The sequence below is a fragment of the Syngnathus typhle genome, linkage group LG17 (assembly GCF_033458585.1).
Source record: "Syngnathus typhle isolate RoL2023-S1 ecotype Sweden linkage group LG17, RoL_Styp_1.0, whole genome shotgun sequence".
In the NCBI taxonomy this organism is placed as follows: Eukaryota; Metazoa; Chordata; class Actinopteri; order Syngnathiformes; family Syngnathidae; genus Syngnathus; species Syngnathus typhle.
This window is the reverse complement of record NC_083754.1, coordinates 6,187,441-6,205,066: the sequence shown is the minus strand read 5'-3', so window position 1 is coordinate 6,205,066 and position 17,626 is coordinate 6,187,441. Positions and strand designations below refer to the sequence as shown.

Here is a 17,626-nt window from a genome sequence, read left to right as displayed (position 1 = left end):
TTGAGGTCTTGAATTGAATCTTCATTCTTAAAGTGAGTCCAAAAAGATGTGCTTCGATGTGGAATCACAAACTCCTGGAATGAACTAGCAGGAGTCCAATATCCTCCAAAACGTAGAAAGATCAACTCCATACTCTATTTTCACTTCAGCTCGCTGTTCTTTAAGTTCTCCCCATCCCCTTTTCCTTGTAGGAGGTAAACTTATTTACCTTTCAACACTTGAAAATGAGACAGACCTGAGCAAATGGAATTTGGCAGAGTTCCCAATGCCTCAGTGATGCTATCATTTAAACAACTACGACATAGGTGTCCCTCCCAGGTGAGCTACGTGCCTCCAGCAGTATCCTTATCTGCACATCAAAATGAATCAACACTTCCTGGCACAGCAGAGTCTATTTTTGCTACCTGCCTGAGTTAATTCCAAATCTTATCAAGGAATTCCCAAAAGCAAACTATGAGGGAGCGTAGGCTGGTGTTTGTATTTTAGAAGAGCATGTGACAACGCATTCACCCCATAAAGTGAAGTACCTTCATTTTTGCTCTTCCATCTTCACTCTTTTTTTTTTTTTTTAATGCCTCAAGTATATTTATATGACGTAAAATAGCCAGCCGCTCACGTGCTGCATCTCGCCACTTGTTGTTTGACCGTATGTTCACTCAAGCGGCCCGACACGCATCACACACAGGCAGATGACACACAAGCACGGGCATATTTAAATCGCTGTGGAATGAAACATGTCTCCCTAGTTACAGTATTATTAAAACAAAACAGGCCTCAAAACCATGATCACATTCCTTCCCACCCAGGAGCCCACCCCCACACATCACCCTCACTCTTTCCCGATACCCCGCCCCATCTCGCTCTGCCAACGCCTCCCTTCCCTTCATTAGTGGACTGCGTTTCCATCTTGTATGTCTCCCAGCTAACTAAAGCTGCCCCCCCCATCTGATCTGCCCTTTATTCTCCTTCCTCTGCCTGAAAGTGGATCAGAGCGAGGGATGGGGGTCGAGGGAAGTGAAAGAAAATGCCCTCAGAAGCCCCAATCTCTATCAGACTCTGCATCTCCATGGTAGCATGACCCCCTAAAAGGGTCCATCATGCTCCAGTGCACTCCAAAAGGACTGAAAGGAGAAAAGCAGGGAAGGGGAAAAAGAATGGAGGAAAAGTAGGACCTTCCTAACACAACACAAAGTTAAAACAATCAATTATACTAATTTCTTCTTGATCATATTTCCTCAAATTAACAAAGAGCAACAAAAAAAAAGGCGATCGCACAGTAACATTCACCATTCCTTTTATTGGTTTGGTTTTTTTTTTTTTCTTTTTTTCGAGTACAGTGGTTATTTGTGCCTTTCTGGCCTTCACAGACGACAATATGGGGGAACACAACAACAATAGCTTTCTATGGCTCAGTCTAGTTGTTATAACACAAATATGTCTGTACCTGATCAACATACATACATGTAAAGAAAACACCGACATGGTCACACAAATTAACACGCGTGAAATTGTGTGGTTTATAAAATGACGCGAACTATTTACATTCAATTGGAATAATTATCATTTCACGGGAGAACCAAAACCACAAATGAGTCATCGGGCCACAATGAAAAGGAAAACTACGAGAATAAAATTTCATTCACTATGAAACTCAAGTGTACACTCGTACAAAGGTTATTCTTGTAATGTTACAAAACTTTATTCTTGTAATTATGACTGTTTTCAAATACAAGTAGTAGTAAATACTTCACTTTCAATGTGGCCTTAAACATCTGGGAAAAAAAAAACGGATTATTCTTTTTCTTTTTTTAACTTGTCATAAAATATATAATATCGATTATAATCATTACAAGGTTCAGTTATGTACGTTCAAGTGCTCCTAAGAAAAGAGGAATTCACACAAATCAAGGTGCAGCTCAGAGGCCAAGTCTGGGGGCAAAAGTTGCAAAAATTCAGTCAACGCTCCGCCTCTGAGACGCAGTCAAAGTGGTTAGTACAGAAACAATATATATCATTTGGAGTTATTGTGATAATGTAGTGGGAGGGGCAGCCTGATTCGAGCAGGTTATAGAAGTCTACGCCAGTGCTTGTTTCTCATCAGCAAATGTTTGTCTCTTTACATGGGAGGCTTCGTGGCATCAATTCACAGCAGCCGAGTGCTATCTTGGAGAAAGACGGCTTTTTTTTTTTTTTTTAAGACACCAAAGTTCGGCTTGGACGGCTGACCAAGCACACTTGACCTCCGCCACAGACAAAAACAACTATCAATATTAGCAGCTTCTAATAATCCTCTGGAAAAATAGACTTTAAACAAAAAAAAACTAAATCACTACGCAGTTCTCACTGGACGGGTTTGACTTTAAGTCATATGTGCTTCTTGTGTTTCACATGTGAGAGCAGGTTACATCGCTGCCGTGTCACTTTGTGTGTGTCAGTGTGTTAAGATTGTTCTCCATCGACGTCAATCATCTCCTCGGAACGATTCCCTTTCTTGAACAAAAAAAAATTTCTTCTCGCAAATTCTTTGACATTCGTCGTGTCTCTCTCTCTCTCTTTCGTTTGACGCTTCTCCAGAGCCATCTTATGTTAACACACAGTCTGTTGGCTGGAAAGAGGACTCTCCAAGGACGTGCTAGTGGGAGACAGGTCTGGACGGGTGCAAGGCTTAAACATGGAGGAGATGTAGAAGGCCTGCAGGCACAGATACAGCGCATGTCAGTGAACATATTAGGACCAAGCGCGCCTGTCAATCATCTGCTGTTTTTGAAACACCGCTAGAGAGCTGGAGTGAGGAAGATTTAGGAAGTACACAAAATGGGTCAGAGTATTGGAACACCTCTCCTCTTTCTGAAAATGCTTTCGGCGAGACGTTGGAGTGAGTCTTAGGGAATGTTTATCAATTTTGTTCCCGCAAAGTTGGAAGCATGTATTTTTTCCAAAACGTCTTTAAGATTCAGAAGCAACTGAAGGGACTCGCCCAACCCCTGAACGATGAACCCGACATGCACGGGCTTGGAAGACCACAATGTATTTTCCCAAGGCAAATTCATCCAGAGCCAAGATTGGATAAAAACAAAAAGTTCATCCAAATGTGTTCACAACTATGCCTGAATTATGACTGGAAAAAAAGTGATTATGAATTAATCCTTGGTTCATGGCAGAGCGACACATCCAATTAAACCCAAATATGTTCCAAAACCTTGGCCAGAGAAAAATGCTTAGAAGTGGAAAAAGTTGAGAAACGTGACGAAGTAAAAGAATGTCAAAGATCAGCGCGCACAAAACCTCAATGAATGTTGATCAACAAAACATCTATCTCGTTGACATACCACCCAGTACGCAGTGAGCCCTCCTTGGATAAACCCCGTGAGGACGTCGGTCGGATGGTGACGGTAGTCTGAGATGCGGCTCAGCCCAGTGTAGATGGCGATCATCACCAAGATGAACTGTATGAGAGGGCGCAACAGTCGAGCTCCTCGCCATGACAACCGAGCCTGCAGGTAAAACTAGGACAAGGAAGAGGACAAAATGTGACATGGGGTCACACAGAAAACCCTCAATGTTGGCTTGTTTTTCTTTTGCTACGCAAAGCGGGAAGAGAAGCTGGGCGTCAGTTCATTAATACAATCTCAACCCTGCTTCCTTCTTTTGTTCGTCTTCACCTTGTAGAGAAAAAAAAATGCTTGTGAGAAACTGGGTCACTTTGGAAGAACTGTAACCCATGTCTTTTCAGATTGAGCTTCTGATCCTCTTCATAACTCTCAAGGTTAACCACAGTCTTTGGAAATTCTTTCTTCACTCATCTCTGAGTCATATTTTATCCCGTCACCCATCACTACTTGAAGAAGCAAGAGGAATATTTATATTTCAAGATTAATAATGATGTGCTTTTGTCTTGCTGTAACTGTCATCTCTCTCACAGTGCACCAATGACTGGTGGGCAGTGTAGTGAGAAAAGGATGAAACGATAGAGGGAGGGGGGGGGCATGAGCGAGCGGGTGTCTTGCGCTGAAAGAAGCCTGTCGATCTCTCAGCAGGCGTATTCAGTCCTTCACTACCACCCCCTTTTTAAATAAGTCCCACAACAAGGCCTCCTCTGTCTCCATAGGCTCCTCATCTATTCATGTCCCCCGTGGAAAACAGTGTTCCTCATTCTCTCCCTCCCTCCTTGTCTCTCGGCCTCACCGGCTGGAAGCGGGATGCCTTTGGAGACTCGCAGCCTTCAAACATCTTCTCCCTCATGACCAGGATCCTTGATCATATAAAACAGTCCATGTCTTGGAGTGTTTGCACATGTGTAATTAACTTGTCTGGATAAGAGATGCACACGGTGTTCCTGGCCTCGGAAGGTTTGCCTTCTAATGCCCGGGACGGAGAATGAGAGTTTGCGGAGGTAAACGAGAGGTCACTTACTGCGAGATAGAGCATGGTATACATGGCGAAGGACGCATGGCCGGAAAAAAAGGACTTCCTGAAAGACATCAAAGATTATCTCCATGAGCCAAGATGCTGCATACTGCATCCGCGATATAATGCGCACACACCTTGCCTCCTCGACCATCTTGTGGTTAGGTTGCTGGCAGGTCACCTGGGACACGTAGCTGCCCGGCGTGCAGTTGATGGATGCGTAAGTGATATTGCAGACAGAGAGGAAGTTAGGTCGCAGGCGTCCCACGCTCAACTTGGCCATATTAGTGAGCGATTGGCCCACGCAGCAACCAAACAGGAAGCTCCCCAGCTCTTTGTACAGGCACGACACATAGCCGTTGCCAACAAACGATCTTGAGCGTACGCCTCGGAAACGGACCCGGAAACATTCGCCGAGTGCGATCTAAAAGGAAAATGAGCAAAGTGGTTAACGCGAGGCAACGAGGCTGATCGGATCGTCGGTGTCTTACCGTGAGGCCGGTGATGGCGATTCCGCCAGCGATGAGCAGGCCATCCGGGATGGCCTCCCGCTCCACGTAGGGATACGTTATGCTGGTGTCCCCACAGAAGAAGCCTCGTCTGTAGGTTTCCACCGCCTTCAGCTCGCACGCAAAGAATGGGATGGAGGCTGAGATGAGATGAGTCAAAAAGGCAAAGGAAAAATAAATAAATAAGCTTAATGGCTTTCTGTGGTCTCGGATCAGAGCAAGATTATGGAGCGCATGATACAGCGATAACAACGTAAAGATGGCCGCCATGAATGTGTAGCGACATGAGTGTCAGTCAACCGGAGATTTACAGATTACAGGCGGATCGGGCATTCCGCCCATTTCTGCTTTCACAAAAGGAGCCGGAGAGATGAAAGATGGGTTGGAGATGGGCATGTTGAATGAGGAAAGGAAGGAAGAAGAATATATTAAAGGATGTGCTAACTGCTGAATGTCCTCACATATGGCTTCAGGTGCTTACATACCCGAGAAGCTCTTGAGCATTCACGTTTGCACTTGCTGTGATTTTCTTTTAAACTCAGTTATGATGGGTTGACCAAAGACTTTCAGCTACGAGTGTTACGATAGGGGACAGGAATGAAAGTAAGACTGCGGCGGCGTTTAAAACCATTCTGGGTTACGACAGAAGATTTTAAGACTGAGACATATTTCCCGCTCCTGAGTGCGTCCTTTATTTTCATGTGCCACAATTTGAGGATGTGCGGTAGATCCTGTTGTACGTCCTGCTAAGTTGCTAATTATAGCACTTCTCGTTATCAAGTTAAGAGTTCAAGGTCTGGCTGAGCCACCCGACAAATAAAGCTCACAGACCAACGGTGAAAGTTCACTAGTGACCAAGTTGAGCAATGTTAGTATCTCAGATTGAAAGCCGGACTGTTCTATTGTTTTTCTTGGCTAGTATTTGGTAGAAAGTTTCAGCTTCTTGTCATTCCGCAGTGCAGTAAGACCACAGGACTAATCATTAACCTTTGCCTCTCCCTGAGCTCCTTGGCCCAAAACGTTCTTCCTGCCAGGGAAGCACACAGCTCGTGACTGAACATTCTCACAGCCAGTTCGTATCAGTCAAATGAACACCAGGTCTACAAATCCGTTCTTGGTTCACTTTTTTATTCTCTAGTTAGACGAGAACACGCCTTCCTTGCTCATTCAGGACAATTGAACTGATAAGGCGAAGGTAATAATCTGCAGGTTTGAGGTTATCTCTGTGGAAAAAAAACAAGCTGGAGCCATATTTTACATCTGTGATGACGTGGCAAGTCAGATGGCTTTAAACAGTCCAAGTGTCATCAAAGTCACGCTGCCCTAGCAGAAATACCAAACACAGATCGGACCAGGCTCGATGGTGTGTGTATATAAAAATGAGAGTGGCGGAAAAACTACAGGCCCTGTGACATGTCAGAGAAAGACAGGGAACATCTTGCCCTCCCCAAATAAGGAATCCCCTCATGTGCATCATGTAAATTCTGGTTTTACAACCTGCATGGACATTGTATCTGTAACACAAACAGGTTCAAGTTGCATGCAGGTGCCGGAGGTTGTGTTGACATTCCATTGACTGAAAAGACACTTCCAAAGTCCAGACCACATTATAATTTAAAGGGGGTATTCGGTTTACGACGTCGATCCGTTCCTATGTATGCGATGTAAACCAAGTTTTGGTATTAGTCGGAACACTAATCAGACAATAATAAAATGTAGCAGTACAGTAGGAACAGTAATAAAACCATCAAGCTATAATGAAAATGATAACAAAAAAAGATACAATACACGATACAGTGTAACTCAAGGACGTCGTAAACCAAAGACCGCCTCATTCAGAAAATCATCGAGCATCCACATGCGTTGACTTTATGTAAGCTTTCACCAAGCAACTGGGTTAAGTTTTTTTTTTAATGTGACTATTTTTAGGTTAAGCGTTGTCTCAAGGGATACATTTAAATAAAAAACACATTGTTGTATTTTTCCTGGAAAACAAACATCCTCTAAGAGGATTTCCTGGTTCCTGATCAGTGTTTATTACAGCTCGGTGGAAACCTGCAGTAGGCAACGGGCGTGCATCATAGTTTATAATGACTGATTGTATTTCAGAAGCTATTATTTTATAAAGAAGGTTCAAAGGTTGACAACAAGGAAGTAAAGTTGGTGGAGTTACCTCTGCCAATGAGGTGATGTTTTATTGTGTTTGTGACACAAAATGTACTTAACTGGGTTTAGGGACGTGAAAAATGTGAGGTCACGCTTTCGTCAGCTAATCAATTTCTATACATTAACAGCCAGTCCCTTCATCCGAGCCATATTTGATAGGACAGATGGTCAATATTCTCCTGCATGGACTACACGCTTTCTGTCACAGCCTAAACACTACAGTTACGGTTGGAGCATGGTTCTCTTGAGGGATATTGATACATACATATGGGAAGTGCTGACCTGGGTAGCGGCTTGCCTTACAGCCCTCAGGCCTGCTATTACTGACCGTTTGTGTCCTAATGGCCCAGATGGCCAGAATCCAAACATCACTTGAGCAAAGTTTGGGCTGAAAGCTTGCACTACCCTGGTAGCTTGCACAGCGTTTCCACCGTCCCATACTGTTGTCACAGTCGACCTCTAGCCTTTTACAACGACTTTAAAATAGTTATCACAACAAGACCCCCAACCCTCCACAGGCCTTCACATCACGTGTCAGGCAGCTGTGAGAAAACTAAAACACCTGGCCAAATGGCGGAGGACATGGCTAAGAGGATCGGCTTACAGAGCCAGTTCAGCATCTGCTACTCGCTGGACATTCAAAGGCAGGAATGCTTTCTTTCACATAGTCAAAAGGGCCTGGACTGAAAGAAGAACAGAAGAGGGAGGGCGGGAAGAAAGTAGCGAGCGGAGGAATGAGAGCAGAAGGGATGTGTGTGCCTCACCCTGAGAAAGTCTTCTGGTTCTCATTTACACATCTATGACCACAGCCCCGAATGAGCTCACTGTGAGAGAACAACAACCAATAGCAAGGGAGAAAAAAAATGGAGCCCCAGCTCAAAAACAAGTTAGTTCAACATTACAGTCAAAAGATTGACAAACGGGGGCGGGGCTAAAGTTGTATCGGAACCATGGGGCTGAACAAGAGTGATGCGGCAAAGGCAAAGAGAACACCAGACGGAGACGATTAGAGTGGTTCTGGAATGCGAGGGTCAGGGATCCGGGCTCTGCTGGGACCCGCTCTGTAAACACGACCCTACCTCAACTTGAAGAATACACCCCCAGCTTAGGACACTTAGATGCACGTCAAAGATGCAAACAAACCAAATCCACAACCATACAAACAAAGTGGCAACCAAACAAACCACAAAAACCAAAATGACAACCACAAAACCAACGTATTCAAACTACACTGGACTCCGAGAGAAAAAAAACCCACACACAAATTGAATATTGAAGTGTTTACTCATCATTACCACTGACCCAAATGATTTCCTATGAAGGCTTCTGCAAACATCCAGTGCATCATCCTAGATTAGCAGCACATTTAGCACATCCCATCCAATAATATGTGACCGCGCAGACTTTACGCTGCATTTGCCCATTAGATAAGATAAGATGAAAAGCCTTCATTGTCATTGTATGGTGGGATACAACTAAATTGAGGAGCAACTCCCAACAATAAAACAAGTCAAACAATATGTGCATATAACACAGGATACAGTAGAGTAACTTGAAGTGCAGAGCAGATGAATAATTTATCATTTTTATGCATAACAGTGCAATGCCATAGGCATATGTGTTGTGTACAGTAGCAGCAATAGAATTTGTTATGAGACATTTGAAGTTTAGTGTGGAAAGAAACTGTTCCTGAGTCTGTTTGTTCTGGTACTGATGGACCGGTAGCGCTTGCCTGAGGGCAGCGGGTCAAAGAGGACACACAATCAATGAATGACCTGTCAAGTCCATCGGACTTGCAGTTTGCGAGTCCGCAGAGCAGGCCAGTGCGGTATACCAGAACCCCTCTGGGGTGGTCCACCCTGGCCCGGCCCCCTCGCTAGCATGCCAACATTTCCCAAGTAAAATTTAAGATGTGTGCTTAGTGTCAAGTCGAGCTCTTGAATAAAAAACACAGGCGGGGTTCCTGACTTGTAAAGTGTCGTAATTTGTTATTTGCGAGTCCGATTATCCCCCGCTAACGTCATCACAAGAGGCAAAGTACAAGCTCATAAACAGCAGGCTACAGCTGGTCCCGGTGGCCTTGCACAATTATTTGCTCCTTGATGACTGCTCAAAGACGGTTCCCGTATCTAGCCCCGGTCTGAGTCAGTTACTTCAAGGAAAAGAGTCTGGATTCAGAAGAGGTGGTCTTTCTTTGGCAAGTAGTGCAGGAAGAGATTAAGGGACATTCAGAGAATTGTGCAGCGGAGTAACACTTTTACAGGAAGTGAAATCATTCACACCAAGGCTGTGATTAAGACAAGCTCAATGAAAGAAGACTGCGAGAGTGTGCCCAAGACGGAGAATGGTTTTTATTCGTGGTCGCCCTTGGTGGGCTCAGGCAAGTTGTGGTGAGATAAGCAAGAGCCCAAAACCGCCCCTTTCTAGAATTGGCTGTTATTGGTCTGAGAGTCTAATCTGTTTTGTCTACCCTGATGGTCACACAAAGCCACAAAGTCAAACAGGAACAAAGAGTAACTGATGAGGCTAAACACTTACCATCTGCTCCCGAACAAGATACACAAGCATAACCAAGGTACACCTGCACAATCGAATGTTTCACTACAAGATACCAGCAACCATGGCTTCCATTTTTTATGCATATTCTCTTCCTAATTTCTCCAAAAGGAGGCCAGGCCTTAGTCACATGCACCAGGAGAGCTCTTTCCTCACCCCTTGACCCGTTACAGCTGTGCCTTTGCGGACATACTTCTTGCAGCTGCTTGTGTTCCCGCTACACTTGACTGACCCGCTTCCTGGAGGCCCGTTCGGGAGTTCAGGGCATGCGTGGTGGTTTCCGAGGTATCCCCTTGTCTGATTCAGCAGGAACTGCCACTGTGGTATGTACCTTGGAAACTTTAAAGGAGCTCTGTGGTGGTTTCAGTATGGCTAAGGTAAAGTCTGACAGGCTGCAATATGAGAATGAGGCGGGGTTGTGGTTCAGACTGTAAGGGAGCTTGGTGCGGGCGGGGGGCGCTCGGCATGGAACAAATTGAGAGCAGTTTTATCTGCGTGTTTGGGTTTTGCGGGTTTTGGATTTTTGGCACACCTCCAAAGGAAGTGGAAGGAATCTTCAGGTGAGATAGGACACACTGATAGAATGGTCTTGATAACACTTCCGTGGGCTGTTGTCTAAGGGTAAGCTTACACAACAGCAACCTTGGAAAAAGATATTTCCAAATCATTATCTCCCACGTTTCCAAATGAACTGACCATGTCACATGTCATTAGCCAACCAGAAGTAACTTGCAGAAAAGGCACGATCGATGGAAACTCGGTGGGGGTGGTTAGGGAATCATACGTGACTCATAGTGAAACAATAGATAAAATCCTTAAGGGAAAGAACGAGTCATACTCAGGTGGACATGCCGATGCTCCTCAGCTTTTCCCTCATTACAGCTAATAGCTAACATTGGCCACTAATGGAACCTAGGAGAAGATTGCAGAGAGCCTCATTAAAAGTACATCTCAGGAGAACCCATTGTAGATGCCCAAGACTTTGGCCATCCCTTCATTCAAGCTAGCGTTTCCCCCTTTGACCTGATGGTAAGAGACATTTCCAAGCCAGCCTTAGTGGGCTTATGAGCGAGCTACTAAAAGGAAACTCAATGTGATTGCATTGAGGGAAGCTAATGGATGCAGCAGCACGGCGCTACGTCCACTAAGGAGAGTCTTTTTTTCTGTTGGCTAATAATTAGACTGCCACATTTTTAATGGCATGCCTTCTGTAAGCCGCAGATGTGACGCCAAGTTAAATTTGTCAACAAACAATGCTCAAATGGCAGCCAGTACGGATGACACGCGTTCACACGTCTAGAAAATACACACACACACACACACACACACGCAGGAGAGCGTTTAATATTCCAGGCCTCGTACGCCTTGACATGTTGTTGCGTGTTGGCCGCACACAGCCTGCCAAAACACTGGAATCCTACTTACATAAATCTAGCGGCCGTCCAACGCACGCTTAAAAAAACACACACACCTCACAACTTGCATGAACTCACTTTTAAATTTGTGTTTTTATTATGGGAGGAGAAAAGTGGGAACTGGGAAAAGACGGAGCGCTTATTGACGGGACTTTTGCGCTTGTCACGTTTCATGTACAGGCAGTCCTTTGAAAACGATCTGTGCGTACACCGGCCTTTTGTGACTTTAAAAACCTTGTACGAGGTCGTTTGTGGAAATGACACTTTGTCAGGAACTTCTTGTCCTGCTGGAGAAAACATCCTTTAGAAAAGTCCTTTTTGATGAGTTATAGACTGAGAAAGACTGTATGTACCCGTTAATTTTTTTTTTTTTTTTTAAGTTCCAAAAGGCTGCCTTTGCTAACATCTTGCTTCAAAGCAATTCTAGGAGGACGAACAAAGCGACTGCAGTGTTAAGGTCGGCGTTTAAAGGCTCCAATAAATCATTGCATAATTTGGGGAGAAGAGCTCCAAGTGGCTTTATTCCGCCTTAAGACCACCTGCGCAAGAAGCCAAACAGCAGGGCCTGTCCTTGCACGCTCGCCTCACATGATAAACACCCGATTGTGACCTCTGGGTGGCTGGACATTTCAGGTTTAGCTGCAGGCTGCAGCGGCTTGTCAGGTCAAGAAGACCCCGCCCCCTTCCATAGTCCCACAAGTACCAGGAATGCACGCACGCTAATAAACAGCCAAGGAAAAAGCATTCTGCTGAACCAGAAGCAGAATATCCATCACCAGCGTGTCAGAGAAGCGCAAAAAAACAGCCGAGCCTGCTTATTGACGCACAACCAAGAGCCAAAGAAGCGCTCCAGACAGATTAAAGTCAATTCCAAACGACACATCATCCTTTTTTTGTTAACGCTTCATTGTGAGGTAAATACTATTTGAATTAGCCAGTTCTGCAGGAAAAAAAAAGCTCGGTGCATTTCGGGATCCCTCTCAAGCTGATAACATAATGAGGACGGGATGCTCAAGGCTGAAATTCCACAGTTACAGTAGTCAATGAGCCCCTTCACGGGACGGCGCCAGGTCAAATCGTCTGCTGATGGCATTTTTTTTTTTTTTTTGTGGGCAAATTGTGTTAGTCAGAGATAAGAGGATTTGGCCAAAAGAAGGAGTCAATTCATTGCCAATAAGTCGCGCCATTCACTCCGGGATGCCCCCAGATGAGTCAAGGTCAGGCCTCTGCAGATAAGCAACGTGAGACAGGCAGGATGCGCACCGGACTGCATGCCATCCAGTTTAGGACTTGCTTTGTTGAATTCCAATCACGGGGCCAGTGCAAGTCTTCAAAATCTACATGTGTATTTAAAAAAACAAAGAAAATGGTCCCATCTTCCAATTCGTAAAGCCTTCCATCATCCTCCATGAACCAGGAAGTAGCCTGCTAGCCAACAGTTGTACAAACAATCCCAAGTAAGGCAGTCCACTCCACCTTTGTTTAGAGTTGTGAAAATCTATTGTTGTGACATTCTCCAAAAGCACCACTCCCTTAACAATACACTTTATAATAGCTGTGTAGCTCATCATTTGATTGTTTTTTCCACTCGTGTATCTGAAATCACAAAACCATCTGACATCCGCTTTGCTTTTTTCCAGCTTGAGACGCAACATGGCTAAGTCGGGGGGGTCAGGGAGGATGTACAGCGAAGGCGGTAGGTGGCTTCCACTTTCATGAGGCTGGTGTGGGATTTCCTCCATCATGTTGATTGATGCTCGCCGCTTCTTAAACACAAAAGCTTGGGGTTGCTGAGGTTAGCAACGACAAGAGCAAGGTTAAATAATAAACCTGACGTTCTTGCTAGTTTAACCGTCAGACAAGACATCGGACCAGTTGGTCTGCCTGAGCAGGTTACACCTCTCCGTCACTTACTTTCTCCTCTCTTAATAAGCCATTTTAATAAACGCTCAAATTAAAATAGGTCATGTTATGGTAATAATTTCTTCCTTTACTGCTACACCACAAATTTCTGCTGCACACCTCAAAACATAACCCGCCTGTGGTTCGGTCACTATTAAATCTGGCGTGTTTTTAAAATTAGATATATATATAAAACAAAAATTACTCTCTGGCACAATGCCCGTTAAGCACTCATTAACACACAGGCATGGACATGTTTTCTTCGTTAACAATTGTAACTGAAAACGTGCCACCCTTTTCTACGCTTCATTGTTGTTCACCATTGATGATGTCAATGACTGCCAATAAGCAACATCAACTTGAAAGTTTTCATTTGCAACGGCTTAATGCACTTAATTTTGCAGTATTAAGTGCTATTCTAACAAACCCAACCATTGTTTTGCACCGAAAAACGGAATTACGCTGTAAAGAAAATTGTCATTACAGATATTATGCCTCGTGTTCACTTATTCCACTTTTATTGTCAGTGTGGGGCCGTGTTTGCTGTTATTCTAATGCGATCCAAGCTTCCAGCTGAGCACTGTAAATTATGTGGCTGACATTCAATGTACCCGAGCACAGCTATGTTTTCATCCCAATTCCCACGTTCTTCTCCCGGGAACTTTAGGGTGAGGGGAGGTTACCATGGGAACTGATGAATTCCTGGGACAACTGCACTCAGCCCCATTCTTCCCACCCTCCTATCCCTCTACAGGGAACACTTTCATTTGGGCGATTTGGAAGGAGGGGAAAACAAATTCCTCGCAATTTCCCCCCCCCCAAGGCAACGACTGCACTTTGCATGCACTTTGCATGTGTGGCTCAAAGCAATTAATGGATGTGATTTATTATTTGAAGCCTTACCGACACACAGGCATATTACATCCAAACCGACGAGCATCTTCCTCTTGGTGCAGATGGAGCTATCCTCCTCCTCCTTTTCGGGCTTGCTGAGAAAATGCTTCCCAGCACCGTTCTCCTTCCCCTCTCCGGCCCCGTCACTGTCAGCCAGCCGGGGCAGCGTGCTGCTCCCGTGGGCATTAAACTTTTGCATGTCCCGCTCACGCAACTCGCTCCAAAAAAAGTCGCTCAAATGCTAATGCTTACTGGTAGCAGATTAAAGTCTGGTGACAAGTGTCAGAAGTTTTTCAGTCCGTCCGCCGGTGCCAAAAATCCATGGTTTTTAAGGAAAAGTTGACCGTGAGACTCCGGGAAAGCAAGCCGCTCGTGGGTGCTTGCGCTGCGGGCATCCGTTACCCAACAGTGCCGATGGTCCCGGTGAAGAGTGCTGCAAGTGGGCGGGCAAGCACACTCCACAATTCCTCTAACCGTCCTCCCGAACCGCAATCACATTTGTGTCAAACACACAAGAGGGAAAACTTTTTTTCCTGCCGAGTAAAACTTCAAGGTGATCTTCCGGTGTGACATTTTACTTTCATCGCTTTGATGTTGCACTTCCGGTACGGTTTTGCGTTAGCTTAACTGTAATCACTGCCCAACATTAAATCGATGTGCAATTCGGAGCTGATCCGTTCGATCGGCATCTGACCTACAACACAACATTGACTCATCCACTGTCACGATGCCAGGCCTAACAAACTGCAAGACACTTCATTAGGTACACGTACCTTCTCATGAAAAGAAATGTCGATCAAACAGATCAAAGTCCATCGTGTACCGTGCCTCACGTCCAAAGGTCAGCTCGGATATATTCCAGCACAATGTAAATATATGAATGTAGGTCAGATGCAAAACCTTGAATGTTCCCCAATTTAATTCACCAAACAATAACAGAATATGACATTCGGTAAATTACACCATAAGGATTTATAGGTTAGAATTAGTTCCACCACTAAAGTGGTCAGTCAACTGAGTTGGAAAATTTACAGGTCCTCTTCGTTGAGTTACTTTGTAACATTTGACAAGATGTAATCAGTTTATTTGATGTGGTGGTTTGGGGTTTGGTCCCACCACTTCGCTCATTCTCATGTTGAGGATATTTACGCGCCTCCAGCACCACCACGTGTTCACGGGTGGTAACTGCAGCAACTACTTAACACTGGACTTGCATGACCTTGCCTTGCATTAAAATTCAGTAGTGTTGTAGATGTAAGTGTTAGTAGACTATGAGAAAATATTTTTTTTTTCCTTAGTAAAAAAAAAAATTGTTAACATGTAAACTCTACACAATTGCGCTGACTAAGCAATTGGATCATTCGTCATTCCTGTCTACTTTCCATTGTCGCTGAATCTTGTCAAACTTCAACTTTCAAATGAAAAGCTTTTGCAGCAATAATCCCTTAAATAATATGAAAAGCCTACTAACAATTACTCATGTCATTTTTACAAACATAATCAACAAATTCCCAATTTGCTTGTTTTTTTCTTTACTGAAAATTTTCAAATATGACTGAGGCTTACACAAACAAATGCACTCAAAACAAAACAAAAAATCTCGTCTAGTTTGAAGCATATTTATATGATACATTTATTGCTTAGACACACGTTTAAGATTAAGAAGGGTAAACAGCACCCTCTGCTGGATATTATTGCCTACTTCACAAGATCTACATTACCAATTCAAAATAAGGTAACTTAATCATCTAGGTGTTGTTCAAAATCAAGAGTATTGATTTAATCTCTGATGGTCTGCGAATTAAAATTGCATTAAAATGCCACAAGGTGGCGTCAAATCAATATTAACAAGTCACAACATTTTGAGTGATAGCATCTGAAATGGCTGTAAATAAGCTTAATGTGACATCAATTATATCATAAATGCACCAAAGATGCTCTCGTAGGCAATAACCTGCACTATTTTCGAGGTGTCGCTGACTTTAACAAACAGGGCGTCATCTTTGTGCAGATGGAAAACCCCGCCGAGGAAAGAATTGCTGATGTTGCCGTCTGCGGAGGAATGTTTCCTGGCTTGAAGGAGGACAACGGGGCCAGCAGAGTGCCGGGGAGTGCGCATCTTGACGGTGTGGTGGAAGACGCCATGGCTGTGAAATGACAATTTGCAGTAGACAAAGTAGAAACCTTCCCGACGGATCAGCAGACTCCCGTCCTTGTAGTCCATGCCGCGGAGAAGGTGGTCCGGAATGAGGCTCCAGCCTACTAAACCTTTGCCGTGAACTACATCTTTGCCACCTGAGGGTAATTCACATCTACACTGTCCAAATATCCCACATTTAGCTAAATAAAAGAGTCGCACTTGTTGGACTCACCCATCAGGCGTGCAACTGGTTTGGAAAGAGGGAAACAAGGTTTGCAAGTATATCGAGATGCATTTTTTTCTGGTGGCGGAGGAAGAAAAAGAGGAATATTATTTAGTGGTAAAAGAAAAAAGTCTGCACACCCGTTTGAATGTAAGGTATTTGTGACTTTTAAAAAATGAGATCAAATCTCTTTAAAAAAAAAAATCGAAAGTAATTTGTACACTTATAATCCGTTGCAAAATTGTGCACACCCTCCCATAATGTCGTAGCATTTGTTGGACTCACCGATTTGGCGTGCGAGTGGTTTAGGAGTAGGGCTATGACGAGTGGAAGGGTGACGAAATGCACTTTTTTCTGTCGAGGGAGGAGGAAAACCAGTGACATCGTTTACAGATATAAAAAGTCTACACACCCCTGTTTAAAAAAACATATTTGTGATATGAAAACCAGAGCAAGATAAATCTATAAGGAGGAAAAGAAGTCCACCATTAACGTATAACCTGTACTTCGCTATTGTTAAAATGTTGTTGCACAAGTGTACACACCCTTTTGTCCTGACATTGCTGTTATGCAGACTTTTTACATGCAGTTTATGTGTTTGCTGACATTTTGCTTACCTTCAGTCAACTTGGAGAATGACATTGACGGTGCCTGCAATGCAAAGTCAAATAGCTTTCCATGAGACATGTCAAACCCTTACGTGATGCTTGTGTGAGAAAAGAAGAACGTGACCACTTCCTTTTGCCACGTTCGCCTCTGTGTACAGTTTGTCTTTTGCCATTGACGAGCAACCTCAAACCCTGACAGGAAATGCTCACTCTTTTTAATCTTATATGTTGACTCGTTATAATATAACTGGCCATGACACCAAACCAACTGAACATTGTAACCTTTCAAGAGTTGGAATCAGGTGGAGTAACTCGGGTCAAAATGGCTGCCACTCAACACACAAGATATTATTTACAAATTTAATGTCAATCATTTGGAATAAAAAATAATGTCGTTAAAAAAAAAATTCATACATGGTCACAGTGAAAAAATGTAATTTTTCTTAAATTAAAATCTGAATCCTAACAAAAAAAAATACTTACCCCTACTAACTGACTTGAATGCAGGTAGAAGATGAGCAGCGCTTCCACGACGAGCCCGGTCAGAGCCACACTCACCAGCACAAAAAGGAGCGTCTGGGCCAGGCTGCTGCACCGCCGGTTCCGGCCCGCTCGGGGCGGTAGCGGAGGGGCGCCGGTTTGGCTGTCCACAAAGTACACAGACGGTCGGTTCCTCATCTCTATGCAGGAGCAAAACTGAGTCGAATAGTTCGATGGTTGAGAGGTGAGAAAATGAGTAGATGGGTGGGCTTCTTTGTGGTTACCCCAGTAACCATTGTACTACACGTACAATGTAGCGGCAGTAC

General features: G+C 44.1%; 2 protein-coding genes across 2 annotated transcripts; both read right to left on the bottom strand.

Annotated features, from left to right (window-relative positions):
• Positions 1-1,277: 1,277 nt before the first annotated feature.
• On the bottom strand, positions 1,278-14,537 carry ppap2d (phosphatidic acid phosphatase type 2D). The gene is made up of 6 exons (XM_061302676.1): positions 13,859-14,537; positions 4,899-5,056; positions 4,545-4,831; positions 4,414-4,471; positions 3,330-3,506; positions 1,278-2,691 (listed from the first exon to the last, which is right to left on the bottom strand). The coding sequence occupies exons 1-6, from the start codon at positions 14,046-14,048 to the stop codon at positions 2,587-2,589; spliced, it is 975 nt and encodes a 324-aa protein (XP_061158660.1). The 5' UTR covers positions 14,049-14,537; the 3' UTR covers positions 1,278-2,586.
• An 827-nt stretch (positions 14,538-15,364) lies between these two features.
• On the bottom strand, positions 15,365-17,600 carry tnfsf14 (TNF superfamily member 14). Its single transcript, XM_061302686.1, has 5 exons — positions 17,304-17,600; positions 16,830-16,863; positions 16,498-16,566; positions 16,222-16,290; positions 15,365-16,144 (listed from the first exon to the last, which is right to left on the bottom strand). Exons 1-5 carry the CDS (start codon positions 17,496-17,498, stop codon positions 15,762-15,764), a joined length of 750 nt encoding a protein of 249 aa, XP_061158670.1. The 5' UTR covers positions 17,499-17,600; the 3' UTR covers positions 15,365-15,761.
• Positions 17,601-17,626: the final 26 nt, after the last annotated feature.

What these genes read in the sequence shown, in the direction of transcription:
- ppap2d (XM_061302676.1), bottom strand. Translation starts at nt 14,048, where the DNA reads ATGCAAAAGTTTAATGCCCACGGGAGCAGCACGCTGCCCCGGCTGGCT. An exon ending in TCGCCATCACCGGCCTCACG is followed by an intron (nt 4,832 to 4,898) that starts GTAAGACACCGA and finishes TTTTCCTTTTAG; the next exon opens with ATCGCACTCGGCGAATGTTT. An exon ending in AAGATGGTCGAGGAGGCAAG is followed by an intron (nt 4,472 to 4,544) that starts GTGTGTGCGCAT and finishes GATGTCTTTCAG; the next exon opens with GAAGTCCTTTTTTTCCGGCC.
- tnfsf14 (XM_061302686.1), bottom strand. Translation starts at nt 17,498, where the DNA reads ATGAGGAACCGACCGTCTGTGTACTTTGTGGACAGCCAAACCGGCGCC. An exon ending in ATTCAAGTCAGTTAGTAGGG is followed by an intron (nt 16,864 to 17,303) that starts GTAAGTATTTTT and finishes TTTGCATTGCAG; the next exon opens with GCACCGTCAATGTCATTCTC. An exon ending in ATTCTCCAAGTTGACTGAAG is followed by an intron (nt 16,567 to 16,829) that starts GTAAGCAAAATG and finishes CTCCCTCGACAG; the next exon opens with AAAAAAGTGCATTTCGTCAC.